The 24,062-nt window shown below is 41.7% G+C and overlaps 1 protein-coding gene across 1 annotated transcript in view; it reads left to right on the top strand.

Moving 5' to 3' along the window:
- lingo3a (leucine rich repeat and Ig domain containing 3a) overlaps positions 1-23,534 on the top strand; it is a 32,726-nt gene extending 9,192 nt beyond the window's left edge. Inside the window, exon 2 of the mRNA XM_044362656.1 lies at positions 18,633-23,534. Within this exon, the coding sequence (XP_044218591.1) occupies positions 18,694-20,526 (1,833 nt within the window). The 5' untranslated portion in view covers positions 18,633-18,693 and the 3' untranslated portion in view covers positions 20,527-23,534. The remainder of the gene's footprint in view (positions 1-18,632) is intronic.
- Positions 23,535-24,062: the final 528 nt, after the last annotated feature.

Below are 24,062 nucleotides of genomic sequence, written 5' to 3' on the forward strand. Positions count from 1 at the left end.
TATATGTGGAAGTAGGCTGCATGCTGCCAAAGAGAAGTATAAGGGGATGTTCATCAGCATAGATAACAATCTGTAGATCTGTGTGTCTGTAAATATACATAACTATGCCACTATGTGCATACATATGTGCACAAACATGTCTGTGTGTATTTAATTCCCTCCTGTCAAATTCCTCCAGTCTGACAGGTGTCCTTTCTACTCTGTGCTGTTTGCAGCACTTTGAGGTGAAGAGGACAAGCCGCTCCTGGACATCATGGGAACATTATGAATTTATCATGGGAGACGGAGGAGTTGCAAGGAGACGGTGTTGCATGGGGCCGGCGCTTTACTCATCTCACAGGCCTGTCATTGGTTAGGGATGAATCATTCATCTTTTTTGATTTTTTTTCCTTAGAAAAACATTGACCACAGAATCAGAGATCGCCTGTATGATAGTCAGCCTGTGTGACAGCACCCTGTCAGAGCCCACCTCATCTCCTTCAAAGACAACCCTGCCTGCTTTGCTTTCCCCATGTCCCTTATAGTGTACACCCATAGCTTTCTTTCAAAGAATTTCCTCTGTACCGTCCCTCTGCCTCTCGCTTTTGTCTCCCCTTGAAACATCTCATCAGAACCACTTTCTATGGATCTCTCGACTGCCTCGGTGTGGGGAAGGCAGAGTGATGTTGGAAGCATCTTCATGTCAGAGTAAATAGTTTCAAAAGAGCCCGTGAATAATTTGTATGTTAGGATGTGACTGCGGTTGTGTCTGTTTGCACGGACGAGGCTTTTTTGGTGCGGTGCAGTTGTGTTTCTGACTCCATCCAGCATGCTGTTTCATCCCAGTACATCCGATGTTGAGTTCCTGTGTGATGTCAGAACACATTTATGTTTAATGTGGAGGCTGGACCCAATTACTCCATGCCCAAGCTGTACATAGAGACTTTAAAGAGGCCCTTTGCATGCCAGATAAAAGGCCATGATGTCTGCTTAAGACTGGCGTGGGTGAAATGGCGTGGCATGGTGATCCCCTTTAAGGACATTGATTGCTCATCCTCTACCCTGGCCCTGCCCTTGACATTTGTTGTTTGCTTTGGGGTAAATTCCTCCCTCTGGAGTTATTCGAGGCCCCTTGCCTTGGCTCCTGTTATTTAAGAGACTGAAAATTTGAGATGACTCCATGAAGAGCAGAGGGAGCATGAACGTCCCTCCTCTTCGGTGCTCTCTTTGTCCGTCTCTTCATCCTTCTTTTCCTTCTCTTCCTCCTGGAGGGCTTTAGGGAGAGCAGCTGAGTCACTCTCTCCACCCTCTCTTCATCCTCAATCTGCTCTCGCTCCTCCTTCCTCCACCTTCCTTCTGTTTTCTCTCACTAAGCCCTCATCACAGGAGCTGACAACCTGTGTCATTTGCCAAGTTTCACTGTTAACTCCCTGTGTCAGCTCTGTGCCTCGGCTGAGCGTGTGTGTGTGTGTGTCACTTGTTTGCAGAAATTTAGCAGATTTTATATGTGCATATTTGTGATTTTACTGTCAGCATGCATGTCCCCTATTAGGCGTTCCTATTAGTCAGAGCAGCGCAGACAGGAGACAGCAGCAGCAGTGCACTCGGTGATGGAATCTCTCTCTCTCTCGAGTTGAGATTTACGCCAGAGAGATAAGAGAGTGTGGCTGTCAACCACCACACATCTGATGGCACACACACACACACACACGCACACACAACACGGCTACGGTCTATGTTTCTCTGAAGTGCCTCACTTTTGACAAATCCATTTCTAAAGCTCTCCTCCTTCCATGGCTCTGTCAGGATGTATAATCCCTCATCACCTTCTCTAAACCATCTCACATCTCTGCTTTCTGTTTTCATCCGTCATTCTGCGAAAAAAAGAAAAAAATCTCTCTGTTCTGCTTTCGCTTCTATTTCTAATTTTATTTTGCATAGTGCCGCTGCTTTTTTGCATCTGATTCAAACTGTTTGAAGGCTTTCTTGTTCTCTTGTTTCATGTTTCTTCTTATTTTGTTGACTCCTTTGTTTTAGTGTTCTTTTTTTTTTACACGGTCAGCACCTTAATGTATGTTTCTCTTCTCTGCCACCTCTTTCTCTCTTCAAACTTGCTGTTGCATTAGCTAATCTCTCAGAAGACATGACACAGATACAGGATCTACTACTTCCTACTTCAGCTCTCAGCTATAAACAGGCGCTGCTTTCCAGACAAACATCCTCTCATTATTTAACCGGACAAAAAGGAAATAGAGGAGGGTGAATGAATTTTTAAAAATGAATGATTATCTGGCTCCTCAACATCACAGATTTTGCGCAGTCTTTCCTGTGAATGCGGCGCGCTGAGTGTGATATTGATGTTGTTGATGTGAAGATTAATCAACAATTAATGTAGCTGCTGTGATGTGCCGTGAGACTCTCTCGCTCTGCTTCTGTGCTGTGAGAACAGATTCTGTGCCAGCGTTGTTGCTTGAGATCCTATAATTGCCTCAGAATTCTTCCTGTAATTAACACTCTTGGATAATTACGCCAGAATCCCAGACTTCACTATTCTCACATTATTAGGCCGAGTGAGGAAGGAGGGAAAACACGCATACACACATGTATGTGTAGACACATATAGTATATGATAGATGAGATATTGCAAGATTTGATTAACTGCTCTTTTAATTGATGTGAAGATTATAAGTTATGTACAAAATAAATTGATTTCATTTTGGTATTTGCTTGCTGTTTGTCTCACTGGTTTGTTACTTACAAATGTGGTCACATTTTAGCAGAGGCTGTTTTTTTTGGCTGATGGCCGCCCCCAATTCGGAGCTTGCTATCTTGGCTGCAGCGAGATTAAAGCTGAGTGGAGGAGAGACGGGAAGTGGACCGGGCAGTGTGGCAGTTCCCAACGGCATAGGATTAGAGGGTGGGACAGTGAAGTAGGCCATATAAACAGGCTGAGCTGAAATATGGACAACAGACCATAGCATAGACAGACATGGATGGCCCAGTACATTTCATCAGCACATCATTATGCTGTAATCCCGGGGCCTGCCTCCATGTTGGCTGCATGTGTGTCAGCCAGGGATAATTATTGGTCAGGGACACTTGTGGATATTGCTAGTTTCACCTTGATGCAAGACTTTGTTCACAGATGTGCTCTTTTTTTTATCAGAAATTGTGTTTTGGTACAAGATTGCTTTGTTAATGTCAGATTTGGGATTGAAAGATAAGTGAGTGTGACAGTTACAGAAAGAGAAGATAACAATGGAGAAATTTACTTCTTCAAACCTTTTCTGCTCTGCCGTCTAAACTTCTTCTATTCTGAGGAGTGTTTTTTCTTTTTTTGCCAGTCAAATCAGGCTTTTTGGATGACCCTGCACAATGCACGGTGAAACCAGGACGATCTAGAAATGATCCCAATCGACTGAGAACCGAAACTGAATTGCAAACACAGAACTCCTCTGATGGAACAGCTGGTATAATCAGAAACTAGACTGAGTGACGTGAAATAGTGGTAACACAGCTTGATGATTTCTCCTTTTCCAGTGAAAATGATGAGTCCGTGCAATTCAGTCAGTGAAGATGGATGAAAATGAGAGAGGCGGAGGAGAGGTCAGGAATGGCGACCAGCATCATGTTACAGTGGAGAAGCAGCTTCAAATTTCACATCTCGGCTCATAAAGGGCTTTAATTCACGTCATGCTATTTCAGCGTCATGAGTAATTGACACAAATTGTGATTAGCATATCCGCTGACAAAGCACATGTTGCAATGAGCTCTAACAAGTACCCTGAAGGTAATTAAGGTAAGTTTTCAGTTTTCCAGTCCGTCTCTAACCACAGTGACCCTCCCACGTCCTTCACCAACTTCTCCATCGTCTCACTCATCTGCCTTCCGCTCCATCCTTTATACATCCTTCCCTTCCCCCTCCTCGCTTTCACTGTTTCCTCCTCACCTCCGGGTCAGTCTGATGTCATAACTAGACTGTAGGTGGCCAGTCGGTTGCAGGCCCCTGACAACAAAAGTCACCCCCGCAGTGTGTGTGTTGTCACCAGACAAGCTGTGTATGTTTCAGTGTGGGGATATTCAGTGAACTTGTGTACTTGTGAGCATGTGCTTTGAAGGTGAAAAGCCTCTACAGACTCCCCTTAAGGGTCATCCATGGTGAGGCAAAAGTTTTCTTTTCCTTTCATGAACTTGTTTTAACTTTTTGAAACTCTTTTTTTTCCCTCAGTGTTGTCTATTTGACAGAGCTGAGCTGAGTGAGTGTGGTCCGTGGGCTGGCTGTCTGTCATCGAGTCTGTCATCATCAATCATCTTGAATCACCGTCCTCTAAAAACGTCAGTATCAACCTGCTGAAGGACTTCTGTGTCCTGAGTTCCACAAGAAGATTACATTTTCAGCTTCATGTTCATGCTTCAAATCTGATTTGAAATATGAGTTTGTTATTGATTTGTTTCTTAGAATTTGTGAAAGATGAAGCTACAGTGCAGCCAAAGTGACATTTCTTGGATATTACTGAGATAAACTCATTCTGTTCTGCTGGGTTTACAAGGATGGAAGTATATTAAGTTTCAATAGTTATCCCTCTGTCTTCATTTTGGTCAGGTGAATGAACTCAGGACAGGACTGAGCAGTTTTAGTGCCTTGTCTTCAATGTGGGTAAAAGCTTAAATGGCTCAGACTGGAGGAAAACCAGTGTTTAAAGGCTAAAAGTCTTAGCTTGGAGGCTGTCTAATTAGGCTTTTGACAGTTCTGGTTATACTTGACAGTTGCTCGGTCAGCTAATCTCCTCTTGAACATTGTGGATGGACAGCTGTTGGATGTAATATGATGTGAAATACGCAGACTCCCAACTATCTGCTCCATCTGTCCTCCCGCTTAGAACAAGTGTAGTTCTCACCTGGGACCTTCAGCAGTACAGAGGCTGATGTGCCTGATTCCATCAGTGCCTTTCAAAGATGTCTCTTCCTGGTTTGTTACACAGACAGAACTTTCTCCACCTCGCTGCTGTCAAGTGATGAATTATGAATAGATGTGAATCCAGCAGCACTGCCGGCCAGGCCTGAGGATTACTTTCAATTTGCACAGCGCTCCACTCACTCCCCTTGCTGGCTCGCTCCGCTAGTCAGACTTGTTTCTCAAGGGACCTTGAGAGCAGTATTAGATTGCTGCCTGAAACTCTAACCCCGCCAATGATGTAAAAAAGTTTGAGAAATGAATCTCTATGGATGCTCAGTGCACTGTATATAGTTACACAATGTGCACTCCTGTTGCTGCCCCTGTGTTTGACTCCTACTTTAGCGGCACACGTGGATAACATTTCTCACTTTCCTTCTGGAAGGAAGAGGGAGACACAGTGTGTGCGTGACCCCTCTCAGATATATGTTGACTTCAGATAACTGGTCATAATAGGCCTGGTTGATGAGCAGGCAGCAGGCAGTGAAAGGGAAGTAGAAAGGACAGGGACCCTTTTAATGAAGCCAATGAGAAGGACATGAAGAGCCTGCGGGCTTCAAGACGGATTAGAGCAGGCTCCGGCAGATTTAGGCTTATGATGCTTCCACAAGTCTCTCAACCTTGATTGTCTGAAAAGGACAAAGAAAGTGTCAGAGTCAGAATACACAATGTGTCTTTCACAGTGTGTGTGATATAGAGCACTCTAGATATTTATACCTCAGTCTTTAGATGCTTTCTATCCAGAGATGTTGGTAAACAAAAAGATATTCTAAAGGTCAGTGTTCCCAAGACACTAACCTTTAAAGATACAACTCACATACATCCCTCTGCATATTTAAGACAGTGTGTGTTTGTGTGAATATGCATTCCTGTCTATCTATTTATGTATCTCTGTGCAGTCATCCGTTTGCGTGTGTGTCGACTGGAACACATAAATGTGTGTCCGTGTGTGTGTGTGTTTGTGTGATGATGTGAAGTGCAAAGAAATATAAGCGTGTGATGTGTGACGTTGGCCTAATATGCCCCGTCTCTGCCTCTCTGGATATGGCAGTGAGTGTGAGAGCGATGGAGAGTCGAGCCAATTGGCATGGAAGAGCTGGGGTTGAAGTGATGGCTGGTGACATGGCAGACAGGCCAGCCAGGCAGGAAATAGATGCCAGCAGAGATACTGATCACAGTCACCTCCACCTTTTGATGACTTTGTCTTTCTGGCTCTTGTCTCTGTGCCATATATCTATGTGCAAATGTGATACAAAGAAACAGCTGTAGTTGTGAATTTATGGGATCACATTCACCCGGTTATATTCAGGACTCCTCTGTGTTTATGAAATTGGCTGCTAACATAGCAGCTAGTCGAATGAAAAGTAAAAATGATTCTTATTAACCTTTTGACCTGAGGTTGTATTCATGAGTAGATGGAAAATAATTTCCCCAAGTCATTTGAGACTGGAGTCCACTTCTTGATTTATCACTTCTTACCTATTATTATATGGTATAACTATGCTGAAATTACCCAATATTTGCTTCGATTAGTCATAAGCATTAAGATGATGAGTAGTCATTGTTTGTACCAATTTCTAACAGTGGGGGTGGAATTAATAGGGATTGAGGAAAAACAACAGCAAAACTTTCTGTGTTATATTGCCCCCTGCTCTCTATTTCAACAGCATAATGGAAATTGAAGCGAGCATTGTACAGTAATAGGCTGAACAGGTGCCATGGATACAGAAGCAATCATGGCAGACGAGTTGACAACCAGCCATTTACTCAAAAGTTACAGAGAGTCACGAAGTAATGGATGTTCCCGAGTCATTACATTCAGTATTTGATCAGGGTGCTTTCAAGGACACAAATCTCATTGTTAAATGGCCCATGTTGCTTTCAAAACTGGATTGTTTTTATTCTATCAGTTTATCATTGATTGCCAGACACGATCAGGGCAGTGACCAAACAAATACTATTTTATATTCCTTCTAAAAACAGTCCCCAAAGATTTGGACAAGGTCAAATTAACATTTTGATCTGTTCACTGAGCACAAATAATCCGTCCTTCTCCCAATTCCCCCAATTATGTCCTATCTTTCCTGGTGGTCTGTCACTTCTCATCCCTACTGAAGTCGTGTAAGTAGCCTGAGAGGCTGCCTGGGGAGAGAGGGAGGGGAGAGTGCTGGATGACTGACACACTCTGATCAGGGGGGCTTAAAGAGAGGATGGCCATTTAATAGGCTAGCTGCCAGTGGCAGCATGTCCACATGGCAAGCTGACTGAAAAGACAGACGGCTGACTGACTGGTGGCTCCACTGTGACACCCATGTTGCCATGTTCGTAAGCAAAGGACAGAGAAGCCACAAGTGTTCCAGACGCCTCCATGTTGCCATCAATTTATTTATTTTTTCCAAAATTATATGACTGTCATTTAAGGAAGATGACACTTTAAAAATGATGACTAGTCTCACAAAATGTTATTTTCTGTCTAGACAAGGACAATATAGGCAACTCAAAGGAATAGTGCAACATTTTGGGAAATACGCTGATTTGCTTTCTTGCCAAAAGTCAGATGAGAAGATCAATGCCACTGTCTGTTAAATACGAAGCCAGAAGATGCAGCTAGCCTGGCATCTTGTTGTGGTTTGACAAAGTATTATGCAAAGTTGTTGTGTACCAGACTTTTTCTGAGATAGGGCACAGTCACTTCCTGGAGTCCACATATTAAACAACATGTGCTGATAAATGAGCTTTAGAGGTGTTGGTAGGTGTATTTTTTAGCTTCATACAGAGCCAGGCTAGCTGTTTTTCCTCTGCTTCCAGTCTTTATGCTAAGCTAAGCCCCCCATCTCCAGCTTCAAATTTACCATACAGACAAGATCGAACTCTTAGCAAAAAAGCAAATGATCGTATTTTCCAAAATGTCGAACTATTCCTTTAGTTACCTGACTAACAGGTAACATTTGTGTCTGTCAGTGTATCCTCAACATTTAGAAATAAACTCAATTTCCAAAATTCTTTCAGGGATGTTTTCTCTCGTATCAAAAGAGAAATTATTGTTGACTTAATGGAAAGCATTCAATGCTGAAATATCAAATACGACTATGACTATAATTGGATTTTTGATCATCATTAGTCTATTCACTGTAAGCTCTCAAGTCTCATGAGGCCTTGAAATAAACAAGCACAAGATAAATAAGTCTGCCACCCATGTAATAGGCCTAAACTGATGGAGCACAGTAATGAATTACTGTTACAGAACGTCGCTAATGAAAGTGTGTTAGGTTATGTGTTGATACGATAACACAGCTGAGGGTCCTTTAAGCCTCGACTGGCACCACTGAGTGTGTGTGTGTGTGTTACTGGGGGAGGATGTGTCACCCTGCATTACAGTGATGACCCGTGGCCCCTCAGAGAGTAGCATCCAACTTAATGTTCTTTTGAGTCACAGATCCCTTTGTGTTAGCTCAAGATGACTTTGCTTGCAGGGTTTGGATTGTGGGATAGAGTTTGTATAGGAACCCCAATATTTGTTTTAAGCTTCAGGTGTGAACATGTCTCAGTACAAACTGATTTAAAAAAAAACAAAAAACAAGTCAGACCCTGTAAAGGTAATGAGTTGATAAGACATTACAACCCAAACGAATCCCAAATATGACATCCCAGTGATAATCCTCATTAACAACAAATACAACAATATTTTAATCTGTATCTGACGTATTTATTCAAAATATGTGGGCAAACAAATGTCAAAGCAGCATCTGTTTCAATTACCGGCTGGCAGTGTAAAGATGATTATTTTAGGGTCAAGAGAAATATCAAACAAAACGCTTTTGTGATCAAGTGCTGTAATTTTTGTTTTGATGTACACACTCTGCTTAATATACCTTGTGGATTTTACTTCATTTAATGATCACACATACTTCCTAGAATGCTTTTCAACAACACAGAGGAAACTGTTATTGAAGAAACTATTTAGTCTGCCTCCTCTGTGATGGGTTGGCCCTGTGTGACTTTTAGTGTCAATACTTAATGGAGGGTTTGAAATGCATGCTCTTCCATTCTGAGGGAACCAAAAACCGGATATTTATCAGTGTTATTAAATGTAAAAAACTAATCTGATGGGGTAAAGTTTGCCTGAGGACGTCTGTATCAGTGGGTGTGAATCTGATTAGATCAGATACATTCTCACTCAAGCTGATGAATAATAAATTGTGAGACTTTAAAACTTAAAACTGAAACCAGCCTCCACAAGCAAGTAGCTTCAAATAAGCTTTCTGTATAATAAGCATAGCCCGGGTCTGAAGATGATGCAGTTTGGAGACATAAAACAGATACTTTCTACATTAGTTTTTATAGATTTTGATAATAGCATGAAGTGAACAGGTGATTTATAATGAAATTTCAAGGTTTTTTTTCAAGAACCAATACCGTACTACTTTTTCATCTTGATTCATAGGAAGAGACTTTTCATTAAAATAAATAAATAAAAGAGATACACTACAGACTCTTCAGGCATTTCTTTAGTAATTTGAGTGTGAACACAGTAACTCGAGAACAATTCATCTCCAGGTCTCTTGATGATCTGATTAGATTTTGGAGCACGTTGCTGCATACAATTGTATATTAATGAGGAAAAAAAAAACTTTTTTGAAAAACTGTTATGACCATAAAATACTTAAAGGACGGGACTTAATATCAACATTGACCTTGTGGTACATGCTTACATTAATTAGTGTGATTAATGACCTCATTAGAATAGATGTTATATTATCAAGAGACATTTGGAAGCACACATGTCTCTTGTTTAATGGTGTTTGTCTTTTAGTATGTTTTTAATTTTTAAAAAAGGATGTGTGCCAAGCTTATGGGAGTTTATCTTGTCTGAAAGAAGAGAGAATATGCAACATGCAGGTCAGTTTAGAGACAGGCTTTTATAGAAGCATAAACATGTACTTTAATGTAGTTGTGTAGTGGTTTGTGAGAGTTTTTGGCAGCTTATCTGGAAAATCAGCAATGTAGGTCGGTTCATGTTGTTTATCAGTACTGTTGTTGCTGTTTTGCGCATATCATGTGTTCGTTCCTCTATGTCTTTGTATATATGACTATTGAAGTTCCAGATAAGGTCAAAGTCTCCATATCAGTGGGTCATGACCATGCAGCACAACGTCTTCAATTATTTAGCTTCTGTTCGTAGAAGCCTTAACGTCCATAAGCCCTGAAACAGTTCTCTCTTATTAAAGATTTATGGCACATGGTAAGACACATTCTTAATCACCCCTTTGTGTCCTTTGGTTTCACTGTCAATGCTTTGCATCGGACAGAAGTGCAATTTAAGAATCTCGCTGTAATCCATTATTATAATGAAAATCCCATTTGGCACCTTTAAACTAGTGTTTCATATCAATCTGCATACAGTGCTGGGGTGTAATGGAAAATTCCAACATATCTGATCACTTAACTGCGGCTGTTTTATTATGCAGAGCCTGAGGACAAAACCACGCTAAATAAGTTGTCTGTTCGCACACGATGCCCCTCATCCATCTTCTCCTGACTTCTCCTGTCACCTCAGTGTCCACAGCTGCTGCAAGGACCCCTAGGTAGTTAAATACTTATTCATACATGCTCATTTAAATATGCAGTACCTCAGTGCTGCACATATACATATACTGTAATACATGCATTTTTACCCAACGCTAGACCCCTCAGATTTCTGCTCTCTCTGGGTGTCCTTGCCCGTGGTGGGTGGTGTGGCCCTGCTAACGATCCATCAGTAGACTGCAAGGTGGAAGTTACAGGGACATAAAAGGAAACAAGCTGCTCAGTATTTTGCCTTTCTCTCTCATCAGGTGAGCGTGTGTGTGTGTGTGTGTGTGTAATGGTCTGAGTGCACTGTATGTGTGTGTTCCCTGGACCGTGCACTGCCAGGGGCTTCAGGGTCTCCCAACACGGATTGATGGACACTGGCAATGGCTTCCCTTAGTGTAAATGAGTAATGTGTTTCCTCTGGGGGACACTCTAACACATACCACAAATACACACGCACACACACACACACACACACACACACACACACATACACACACACACATACACACACACACAGTGTTTGTGCTTATGTAAAGCGCTATGATGAGTGGGCATGGTAGAAATCAGTGTTAGAGCAGCCATTTGAGGAGCTTTTGTGGATGTTATGACTCGGCCTGAGTGCCTTTCTGGGAAAGCGCTTGGCTACTCCTACACACTCTCCAACACGCTTCCTGCTCATTTGTCAGCTGTGTTCTACACCTGCAGCATGATTATCGGTCTGGCAGTCTCACCCCCTGTTCTGCTGCTGTTGATTCTTCCAGGCCCTTTTGTGCTATAGATAACACACATATATATAGATATAAAACGATCTTATATAGAGCTGTGCAGGGATTGCAATGCTTTAGAACAAAACTGTGGATCATGTCTCATGACATGATGTTAAAGGATTGGTCTGGTGATATTCAGTATTTATTTATTGTCAACAAATCCCATGAAGAAAACCCAAAATGAATCTGTCCCACTAAAATGTATTCCTTGTGTGTCATATCCAAACCCAGATATATCTTATTCCTCTGTGCCATAGAGCTGTATTTCTGTCCAAAACTATTGAAAACACACCTGTCAGACACACCATTGCATTGGATGACATGTTTCTTCAGTGTGAACACACACACTGGAGTTTATTTTGAGTCAGTCCCACACAAATCTGTCCAGCTGCTGTAAAAACTCACTATAGAGCAGTGGTTCTCAAAGGTTCGCAAAAAGGGGAATAATTTATTTTGACTATCATTCTGTCCATAAGTAACACAGTGACAGAATGTACGACTGTTTTGGTCATGGGTTTCATACACTTTCGGTAATAAAACATCCGATGGGGGATGGGTGACCCTGTAAATGTGTATGATGTCATATTATGTATGTGTTGTTGATTTGTATTGTGAAAACTCTGAATTTCTAAATAATTATTGTAACATCTCATATCTTGAAAATGTGAGCAAAGACACACAGAACTGCATTTTCACACAGTCTAGTAGCTGCTGGGCTGCATTAAATCTCCTGGGACAAAATCTTATCAAATGTGGTCTAATTTGTGTCAATTTAGGGTCCTTGAGAACTACTGCTATAGAGCACCGAATGTGTTTTAATCCACGTTTACTGAAAAATTTATTGACAAGAAGCACAAACATATGGAATATCACCAGTCTTATCCTTTAACACCTCAGATCTCTGCTCCTCATCAATATGCATCAGATGCAGGCTACTACAGTTTAAAGTACATCACTGGCTCCATCTGACCAGCAGCAAATTAGCACAACTCTTCCCCGGGGTATAGATGACATTTGTTTAAGTTGCTGGCAGGATCCGGTCACCCACAGCCATATGTTTCGGTCTTGTCCCCGGCTGGAGGATTTTTGGACTGGGGGTTTTAATACCCTTTCAAAAGTACAGTGCATGTCACAGTTATTGATCACAACCCTTTAGACGATTCCAGATGGTCTCAGAGGACTCAAAGATTAACCAAACTGCAGTTGTGGCCTTCTCTTCTCTGCTTGCTCGACCACTGATTCTCCTCAAATGGAAAAAGACTGCACCGCCATCTCATAAATGATAGCTGAAGGATGTAATGGCACACTTTAAAGGTGCTATATGTAAGTCCTGTGTCGTAATACCACTTTTTACCTCAAGAGGTGATAGTGAGTCATTGTAGCGTCCAGTCTGACCTCAGTCTAACATGAGAGGATGAAAAAGTAGCACTGCCCCGAGCAACTGACAGCAATGGCGGAGATTTAGAGCCAGGCTAAAAGCTGTTGTAATTTTCAATCTAGCACCATTATTATTTCACTTTATTAAGTTTTAATATTTTTTCAGGCAAGAAGGTAACCATTTGGATTCCCAATATGTGGTCAGTTTATCCAAATAATGCCTGTTTGGAAATCTGCTGTGACATTTTCGGGGATGTGAGGAGCCGCTAGCCATGTGAGACAGATGGTCATCTTGGCCACTAGCAGCCCGACTCCAGAGGTGATCGGCCGGTCAATGTCTGTCGTCATCCTGGGGAAAACACCCTCCCGCTCCCCCCCATTGATATTATGTATGTGTGGCATGAATGTAGGCTGGGGTTGATGCTTGTTTGTTGATTTGTATCGTGAAAACTCTGAATTTCTAAATAATGATTATTACAGCTCACATCTTAAAAATGTGGGCAAAGACATGCATAACTCTGCATTTGCAGACACATGCACAGTCTAGTAGCTGCTAGGCTGCATTAAATCTCTTGTCTCTCTCATTCACTTACACACACACTTCTCTGCTTATTAGAGAAGCTTTATGCATACAATAATGGGGTATGTGCGTGTTTAATGTGTGAGATTTAGCCGAGCATCAGCAGTGCCCTCTGTCTGATCCCATCCTAATGTCCTCATGTCGAAACATGTGGGGGCCTCACAATCTATCATTTTGAATAGCCCAGAAGGACAGCGTTTGCATAAGACCCATTAGCTTAATTTGCTGTCTTTCAAGCCCTAATAGCTTCTGTTTAAACAAAAAGAGGCTGGAGAGGAGGTAAGGCTGGAGTAAAGGTAGTGTCAGAAATAAATGATGTAGTGGTTTGTGCAGGAAGAGGTGGGGGAGAGAGGAAGGAGGTAGAGAAGTGGCAGAACATCTCAGTGAGCCCCCTGCCCCTGCAGCTTCACAGCCCACTCTACTGTCTAAATCTGGCTCTGTTGCTATCTAACCTGCACTTGGCTTTTTTTTTCAAGCTTAAAAGCCACACTTCTCTCTCTCTCCCTCCCTATTTCGCTGGGTATCTGCAGTGTTTGGATGGTAATTGGACTGCGGTCAAAGAGCACATGAATCTCGGGTCACCCACTCTGCCATCTGTACTTTGCAGACTCTGAGCTCAGAAGCACCTGCGCTGGCTGTAGCTGTGGAGATGAGACACCAGGCAACCCAAGGGGATATGCATGACTGTAATTGTCGGAAGATTGCTTACCATTTGAGCAATTAATTATGTGGTTATAGTCCCACTGTAATTAAAAAGACATCAACATTACCATCTTTAATTTTGTAGCACAAAGATCAAAAACTCTGTACACTACACCACGATGAAAGTCAAATACAAGACACTTTCTGGCTGCCACTTTAATGGATCACTATCTTTAAGCCCTTTGGCCTTATGAAGTAGAACTTGTCTCTCGACAGCTGAGAAGCCCAAATATGAAAAGCTGGTTGTGGTTAACAATAACAGTCAACCAAATGGATTTTTCAGTTCAATTCATCCCTCTTATAAATATTGAGCCATTTTGAGAATAGAACATCACGTCAGGCACTAAAGTTGCACTGAATGTACCGGATGAGTAAATGTTGCCTGGCAACAGAAGTAGTAAAATAAAGAAAACTGACCTCACGCCTGATGCTATTGGATGTGTGAACAGTATATATTGACAATGATTTCATATTTAATTAATCAGTTTGATAATGACAGGCAACTGCCATCTGTCTTTTGTCACAGTTTTGGGAGCAGGTAACAGGTAACAAGAGGTAAAGGCAGGAAATCAGCTACAGGTATGAGGTAGGAAAGAATAGCTTAAATACTGCAGCAACTAGGCAATGAAATGCATGAAAAAAACTGTCGTTGATATTTACTGAAGAGCTAATGAGCAGCAGCTGTGCATACAGGTGGCTGATGACCAACACATTCAGGTGAGGTCAGCACACAGAGGTGGGAAACTCGCTGAGGGCGTCTAGTGGACAGGTGTGTTTCAGCCACACATGGAAAAAAGCAGACTAAGAAGAGAGTCTGAGACAGAGGAGTGGAAGGGTTGGAGGGGGGGTTTGAGGGAGATGGTGCAGGCGTCGCCATGACAACATTAGACACCTACGGTATTGTCCTTTTCAAAGCCAATCCGAGCATTGCAGTTTATATCAGAACTGCATATTGATTGTGCCTGCAAGACATACTGTAGCTGGTGTAGTTCAGTCTGCTCTGACTTCACGGATGTGATAACTGAACTTTACTTATTATTATGCTCTGCCAGCAACATCATGTCTATCTGATGAACCAGTCATTTATGTTAAATGTTCTGGTAGCTTTATTAAATGTAACCTGCTTAAGTACACAAGTCACTATAATATTACTGTTGTTCAAATACTGCCTGTTCTTGCTTTACTTTACTTTGGAAGTGCTGTGTCTCCCTTAAAGGTTCAGTTTCACTATCATCACTAATCTACACTATTTTACTTTTTTGCTTCTTGTGCGAAACCACAGAAATTTATCCTTTTTAAAAAAAACACAAGCAAATGAAACATGAGCATTGAGAGAAAGTGGTTGTCAGTCAATCCTCTCCCTCCTTTCACCAGCGCCTCTGCTTTGCCCTCTGTCCCCTGCATCAGCTGAAGGTCAGCAGGGAAGAGCACTGTTGTACTCCTGCTGCGTAATCAAAGAGATGTGACACTGATGGTTATTTTTGACTGCAGCTTACTACCAGGTAACAGTAGCTTCTTGGACAGAGCTGCTGGTACCCGGGGAGGGATCATGCTCTACACAGTACAGTGCACTCTGCTATCCACCTGCTGTTGACCCGTAGTGGCTGGCTGGGGCCTCCAGGCTGACTGACTGCCACCAGATATGGGGTCGGAAAACAGGCCGTGTGACTGACAGGGAAATTGGAGACATTTTTAAATGTGGGGTGGTGACAGTGAGTGGGGGTCGAAGGAGGAAGTTTGTGGTTACGGCTGTTTCAGTCACTGCCCACCTGCTCTGGAGACAGGTGGGAGGTGGAAAATAGTGAACTTTGCAAAGACAGAGGCTGAGGGAATCATTAGTTTGAAGGTATTTGGTCATAAACCAGAGTTTGGACAAATTTCAGTTTTGACCTGATGATGGTGCTCAGTGAAAATAGTTAATAGATATTTAGGTCTGCATCAAAGTGGTGGACAGACCAGCATGGCCATCCCTATAGAGCTAAAAACTCAAGTAGATACATTAGATACCCAGCAAAATATGTATCCCTCTTTGAAGTCAAACATTATGGAATATGGAACAAGTCATCGAGCAGATGATGATCCACAATGAATGCCAGCATCTGCAGATATGACATGGATTTCCTCCAGATAAGCATTAAAATTAAGAAAAGGCATATTTTTCACTATGAGATGTTAGTTTTAAAAACATTTACTTCTGTTGAATCCAGCAGCTTGATGCAGGACTAGTTTACTTAAAGAAAGAGGTTTATATTATGATATCAATGACCATTTGCTGTACTCTTAATGTGAAATGGAAACTTACCACCTCTCAAGTACTGAACCTTGTGAACATCTACTTAAAATCAATTTAACATGATTCAGAGACTGAAAGGCAAGTTTCTTGCCACAGATTTATTCAGATATTGATTTGATTGATGAAATTTGGCAATACCTCTTGAACAGTTTGAGTTCCAAAGCTTGAACAGAAACCCATGGGATGGGGCCGTGCAGAAAGGGCTCTTGTGTCAGTGCCTACTGAGCCTCATTAGACCACAGTGAATGACACAACATTTGTGTGCCGACTGTGGACGGCTGTGTGTCAGACTCCGATGTCTGACACGTGAACGTGTGTGTGGGGTGTTAGCAACGTGCTTTGCTGTCTACCAATGTCTTTTTTTGATTCCGCTAAAGGGTATGTCAAAGTCTGACATTTGCTTTAAGTGATTTCTTTAAACAATGTTCTGCTATCAGACAGTTCTGCTTGCATTTTCAGACAGTTCATTTTATTCTCTGGCAGGCTGGCTAATGGGAATATTCATCTGAGCCCGGGTGAATTGTAAATTAGAACATGTGTAGAGGTGAAGGTCATTAAATGAGTTATTAAGTCATCTGTTACAGTAGCACGTGGGAATTACCCTCCAAATGCCTCCTACCTTGTGACTTTCCTTAATTCTGGTTGTGGTGGTTTAATGCATAGCTACTGTATGCGTGTGCACCTGTTTCTATGCAATGTCTAAGTATAGGCTATTGGTAAAGACACAAATATTGGTGGTTTTAGTCTTTTTCTTAAACTTTGTTTAATATTAGTACTCAGTAGCAATAGCTACCAATAGCAATAGCATTTTTATCCCTAAAACTCTCTTTTCTTTTCTCTGTGAGGTTTGCTTGTACGAGTGTTCCAAGTCAGATTCAACAATCTCTCTTAACTCTCTGTTTGTGGGCGAGTTTCATTCACAAAAAGTTCCCAAAGAGTCAAAACACCAGAGAGGGGTCGGCCTGCAGGAGGCCTTCAAGCAGAGTCAGACTGTCTTGAAGCACCACGCAACTTCAAGTACTGCTTTCAGAAATCAGAGGACAAACACATAACAAGTTTAGGCGTGACAAGATGAATCTAACATGTCATCAGAACAGCATCTAAAAAATCTTTCAGTAAATTGGCAGCCTTGATGATGAAAGTATGGTAAACAGAATATTAGTTTTGCATTAAGTTTGTTTTAGTTCATATTTATTTTTGTTAATTTCAGTATCATATTTAAACTCCAAATTAATTCAGATTGGGACACTATAATTGTAAATCAAACAAGTGTTTCTCCACAATGAAGAAAGGCAGAGATGCTCTGTTCATGACATGAACGACGGCTCTGGACCACTCGTCAATTTCATTCGTACCTAAGAGAAAATTCTAAGTACGAGAAAATTGATGAATGCTACAAATGTTCTCAAATACGTGCATTGTATTAGTGCTTCTTGCATGAGGCCCACTGTATCAGCACATTTTTGTCTTTCTTTGTGTGCACATTTTTTTGGTGTCATTTTAGTGACATACACAACACATAGCTACTGTAAGATAGGGACCTCCTGATGTGTGAACCACTGAGAATCACATGGCCCATGGCTTTTCAATATGTCTTAACACACTGTCAGCCTCACCATTTAATTATTATGATGTTATGGAATATGTTTTCCACAGTTACTTTCCATTTTACTAGTTGGTATTTGGTGATGGGTTTAGAAAGGGATTTGCTCTAAAAATCCACCAGCAGATAGAGGGGTAGAGAGGGAGAGGGAGAGAAATTGTGCATGTGTATTTCAGTGTGTGTCATATGAAACCCATAGGCAGGTCAGGCTAGGCGAGCTCCTCTCATGATAAGCCTCATGCCCCAGAGACTTATGCAGATGATGTGATGGACTGTGTTATTGTGATGCACTGAGTCGTAGCTTTGTGCTCTGGTGAGTGTGACCTTTTCAGGGACCTGTGCAATGTCAACTGTTGGCATTTAGTCAAACATACCAGTGGCTTGATATAGCGAGCTATAGGTCTGTTGATTGCATTGTTTGGTGTCGCTGTCACATTCTATTCAGCCTATTTACACGCAAGTGTATTTGTTAGCATTGTTTTGGGAATGTTTGTGTACTGGTGTATGATTTAAAAACCTGAGTGCTTACATGGCACAGTCGCCCGTTGTAAACGGAACTGTTTCAACTGAATACAGACCAAGTCCTTTGAGGATTATCTTGAGCTTGAGCTTTAATTTTGCTGCAGTGCCGGGTCAATTAGAGTTTGTGATTGTAATTCCACCCATTTAGAGTGTTTGATCGCCGCTGTTGAAGGGGAATTTGGTTTACTTAATTTGTCTCACTCTCTGTCTCTTTCATTCTTTCTGGCACCCCATCGGTTCTCCCCCTTTCCATTTCTTTAACCCGCTTTCTCTTTTTACAGGTGTCTGGCCCAGTGATCCGACCCCAGAAAGGAGAAGGAGAAAGAAGAAGAAAGGAGGGCCATGGGGGTGAGCCTGGGCCAGGATGTGGGCTGGCTCCTGCCTTTCTTGTTCTTGCTAGTGATGATCATGGTGTCACCCACTCAGAGCCAAGGATGTCCCCAGCGCTGCGAGTGCATTTCAAAGCTCAAGACTGTGTCCTGTCATGGTAAACGCCTCTCCACACTGCCAGATGGCATCCCACCGGACACCAAGATCCTGGACCTAAGTGGGAATAAACTTCGCTGGGTAGAGCATGGTGACCTGCATCCATATCCACGTCTTGAAAAGCTGGACCTGAGTGAGAACATGATCAGTGTCCTGGAACCGAACGCTTTTTCTGGTCTCCAGAATCTGCAGTCGCTTTCACTGAGGGGTAACCAACTGAAGCTGGTCCCCATGGGGGCTTTCTCACGTCTCTCCAACCTAACTTCATTGGACCTTAGTGGGAATAAGATTGTAATTCTTCTGGACTTTACTTTCCAAGATCTGAAAAGTCTAAGGAACCTGGAAGTTGGAGACAATGATCTGGTTTATATCTCTAACAAGGCCTTTTTGGGTCTTGTGGGGCTGAGGGAGCTGACCATTGAGAGGTGCAACCTGACCTCTGTGTCCAGCCAGTCTTTGTCTTACCTGCATAACCTGGTGACTCTACAGCTCCGCTACCTCAGTATCTCCGCCCTAGAGGACCAGAACTTCCGTAAGCTGGGAAACCTGAGGGGCCTAGAGATCGATCACTGGCCCTTTTTGGAGTACATTTCCCCTCACAGCCTGCAGGGACTTAACTTGTCTTGGCTGTCAATTACGCACACCAACATCACCTCTGTACCCACCTCGGCCCTACGAAGTCTGGCTCACCTCACCAGTCTCAACCTCTCCTACAACCCTATTTCTATCTTGGAGTCCTGGGCGCTGAGGGACCTTGTTAGGCTGAAGGAGCTGCATCTGGTCAACACCAACCTGGTGATGGTGCAGCCATATGCACTGGGCGGTCTAAGGCAAATCCGCCTCCTTAACCTCTCCACTAACAGCCTGGTGACCTTGGAGGAGGGAGCTTTTCAGTCTGTCAACACTCTGGAGACGCTGCGTTTGGATGGAAACCCTCTGGCCTGTGATTGCCGCTTGCTCTGGATCCTCCAGCGCAGGAAGACACTAAATTTTGACGGTGCTGCCCCAATGTGCATGACGCCTGTCGAGGTGCAGGGGCGGGCTCTTAACGCTTTCTCTGACTCAGCTCTCTTTGACCACTTTACTTGCCAGAAGCCCAAAATCCGCAACAGGAAACTGCAGCAAATATCTGCCCGTGAGGGGCAGGTAGTGTCATTTATTTGCAAAGCAGAGGGTGAGCCAACACCAGTGATATTCTGGATCTCTCCTCAGCGCCGCCGCATCACCACAAAGAGCAGTGGACGTCTTACTGTGTTACCAGAAGGCACACTAGAAATACGGTACGCCCAGGTAACAGATAGTGGAACTTACATCTGTATTGCCAGCAATGCTGGTGGAAATGACACCTATTTTGCCACACTTACAGTAAGTGGGCTGCCACTAGACGCAGCCCTTATGGCCAACCGTACCTACTACGCTGGGGACCTTAATGACACAAATCTGAATGATACCAGAGTCTTTTTGAAGTTCACTCTGGACCTCAAGACCATCCTCATATCCACAGCAATGGGCTGTATCATGTTCCTGGGGGTCGTTCTCTTCTGTTTCATTCTGCTGTTTGTGTGGAGTCGCGGGAGAGGACAGCACAAAAACAATTTCTCAGTGGAATATTCTTTCAGAAAGGTGGATGGACCCGCTGCCAGTGGAGGACAGGGTGGGGCACGCAAGTTCAACATGAAAATGATTTGATTATTAGGGACTATTATTCTTATTAGTATTTATTCCCCCAATACTGTTTACAAGCAGTTACAGTCTATGACATAAAAGGACATAAAACATTGGAATGGGCCTTTGTGCTCGAAAAACATCAAAAACAATTATTTATAGGACGTTTTATTGAGACATGGTTTTGTTATTGAAACACTACTGTATGTATGAGAAAAGGGAAATATGTATAAATTTGATATATTTCTACTGCTCTTTATTGTGTGTTTACATTATTGTGCAGAGGAAATCTGAATTATTGTGAAAGATGTCTCAAAACCTTGAATAGACTGTTAAAAGACCAAGCAACAAAAGCACTCAGTCCCACCAGTCTTTAACTTCTACAAAGTTCTTGCCAACTCCATCTTTCATCACTTCAAGGAACTCTGCCCCCTTCATAAAGGACTTCACCTCTCTGCTCCGTCTGCAACAATTCAAGCTCCAAACTCATGAATACATAACAACAGGGTGGTGCTCAATGAATGCCAAGGACTTGCCAATATGTATTTGAATAGTTCCAGCTATATACTGCATATTTAGACTCATTTACAGTCAGGACTTCAGAGCACTATTATGACAGTTTGACATAAATATAGAGGCTCTGCTCGATGACCTTTTTTGCTGATGGTGGATTTGTACAGAGTACATTAGACACCAAAAGACTCTGCAACACTGCCAACTTGACCATAAAGCACCATGTAATATCAGTGTCAACGCGAAGCTGAGTGAGAGAGAAGTTACTTCTCATTGGACACCACAGACAGTTGGTCAAAGCTGATTTAAACAAAAATGGGACTTCTACAGGTTAAGCTACAATTAAAGGACCCAATGCACAGTCGTGTGGTGACAAATGGTTGTCTATTAAGGGCACACTGTACAATACTCTTACCCTTTTGATCTGAAAATACTGTATGTTAAAGATGAACGCATGTACAGAGTTGGCTTCTTACTTTGATTAACTTGTAGTATTTGTAAATTGAACTTGCTGAAGCGATCATACTGTATAGGTAGGACATATACTGTATAAGATGTATTATATATTTTGTAATTATTGACATGGAAATCCTTGTGGTTGTTTATAGTACTGTTGAGTGATCAATCAGATTTTACTGTTCTACTGTAATTCTGCTGTTAAAGTCTCTTTTTTTCCAAATCAGTAATATCCATTCCAGTGATAAACAGAGCTTTTACAGTCTCACCGTATCATCATACCATCAGATAGATATTGCACTGAGACAAGACCACTCCCTGAGCTCTCACAGCAAATCACAAAGGGCATTTACGTCAGGTTTCAGTTCACTTGCCTATTTTTGGCTGTAAGTGACAGTGGGGATGCTTGGCTGACCAGTGGGGGGAAAAGTTAAATGGGTTCTCATTGGGACCTTGATGTGTTTTGAGACATGCTGGGAAAAATTCTAATTTGATAAAGACCTTGCAGACTGGAACAAAGGTCATAATGAAAAGGAGGCAGAGAGGAGACGGAGTTGAGCTATTCTAGGACGACTTAAGTGCTGTATGACAAAGGGCTGGATGCTAACTTTTAAAAATATAAGCTGCATAACATTGTGTAATAGCTGATTCAGAATTAAGATATAAACATTTAATATGGGTTCAAGAAATTATCCAATGTTTTACCATGACTAACAGGGTTTCTGTATTTCCTCATACAAAATACTGTTTTTACTAGAAAGAATGTATAACAATGTTTTTTTGTTCCAGATGTTGAGTTGTTGAGGACAACATTCATGCACATGTGTCAGTTTTGGTTTTTGCATAACATCAATCTTAGTTTAAACTGTACCAAAACAAGTCAATCAATAGTAAATGGGAGAATCAAATCCAGTTTTCCTAATAACTTAAGACATACTTTGGGGAGGGAGAGGAGACAGATTAACTGCTCATACTAATCTAACCTCAGGGCATATCCCTTCATCTGTGGGTTTAGCCTTGGGAACCAGTACCACCAGTTCAGAAATGAGCTCTCCCTGTTAAGCTTCAACTACTGCACTCCTAACAATGTTATTCTGCTGCCATCTGTGGGTTATAAATGGTACTGAATTTGACACTATTACTAGAGTAAGAGAGGGTTAGACCTCATTGATCTTTACACTTAATGGGTAACGAGACACTAAATCATTTTTATGCTGTAAAAATAATCACACAGGCTTATGCTGGCATATGATGTCAATCCAGGTGAGTAAGTATTAGAAAATGATCCAGTAGTATTAGTGGTGAAAATTAAATTCATGTTACCTCTAAGCGACAACTTATAAAGTTACCTTTACTCACACAACAAATTCCTTCTGATTGGTTACAACAAACAGTAAGAATTGCAGAAAGAGTCTCATATCACCTCATTTAGTGTGTGTGTTCACCAACATACAGACTGCACAACATTAAACAAACTAAATTCATAAATTGAGATATGGTGTGTTAATAATGTTAATAATGAATTGTGAATATGTTCAGGGACTGATTTGACATCAGTTTAGCTTCCTCTCTGCATTCAGAATTAATGGTATTTTACGTCGTCCTTTGCTGAATTCATCCTATAAATATGAAAACCATTGTGTCTGAAACTGTTTTGTATTGTATTGTTTTATAAAAATGAAGCACACTGTTTATAAAGCATGCTATATTATCTGCTATGATGATGTCTTGTCCCCTGTCCCATTTTTATAGCAGTCATCTGGTCTTTCAATCCTATTCGTGGCAGTCCAAGAATCTACAACACACCTGTGACCCCATCACTGTGAAATTTACTGTTTCATTTTACTTTAATGTACATTTCTAGGAGTTTGTCCAATTTGAATCAGTCCAGTCAGGTGGATGGATGTGATATCTACACTACTCATAAAGATATACAGTTTAGAAGAAACCACTTGCTGTCATGATTTACTTTTGATATAGGCAGCTCACTTCATATACAGTATGAGGAGGGTTATTATTCTTCATTTATACATGCATTCATCAAAACAAGTTACAAAAATAAAGTAAAGTTTGTGAGCAGACAAAGGAGACTTTGTATTCACATTTTGTGTTGTTTGTTTTCTTGTAGGCTTTCTGGAACTTAATTCATTACAACCAGTGCAACTTAACATCTTAAGGAGGAAGTACAAATCAACAGGAAGATGTTCCACGCCTATTACCCTTAAATTTCTAGTTTCAGAAGTTAACACCCTAAAATGTTTTCTTTTTTTAGAGGAAAACAACATGCATGTGATACAAGAGGATGACAATTTAAAGGCAAAACCAGCATAAAATGTCCTTGTACAGTGTCTGGATTGGCTCTGCTGGAAAGATGAACACTGTTTTCCCAAAGAGAGAGCTGTCTAACATGTCTGTCTAAAGCCTCCCATAGCTGTTCAATTAGTCACTATAAAGGTCGCAGCTTAAGTTTTACATCATGTTCATGCTCATCATCCTTCTCAGTGACAGCTTGTGCCCTGTGGATGGTGGTATTGTCATCCTGGAAGAGACCACTGTGATCAGGATGGAAATGTTTCATCGTAAGATAAAAG

The sequence above is a fragment of the Thunnus albacares genome, chromosome 9, assembly GCF_914725855.1.
Source record: "Thunnus albacares chromosome 9, fThuAlb1.1, whole genome shotgun sequence".
Classification (NCBI taxonomy): Eukaryota; Metazoa; Chordata; class Actinopteri; order Scombriformes; family Scombridae; genus Thunnus; species Thunnus albacares.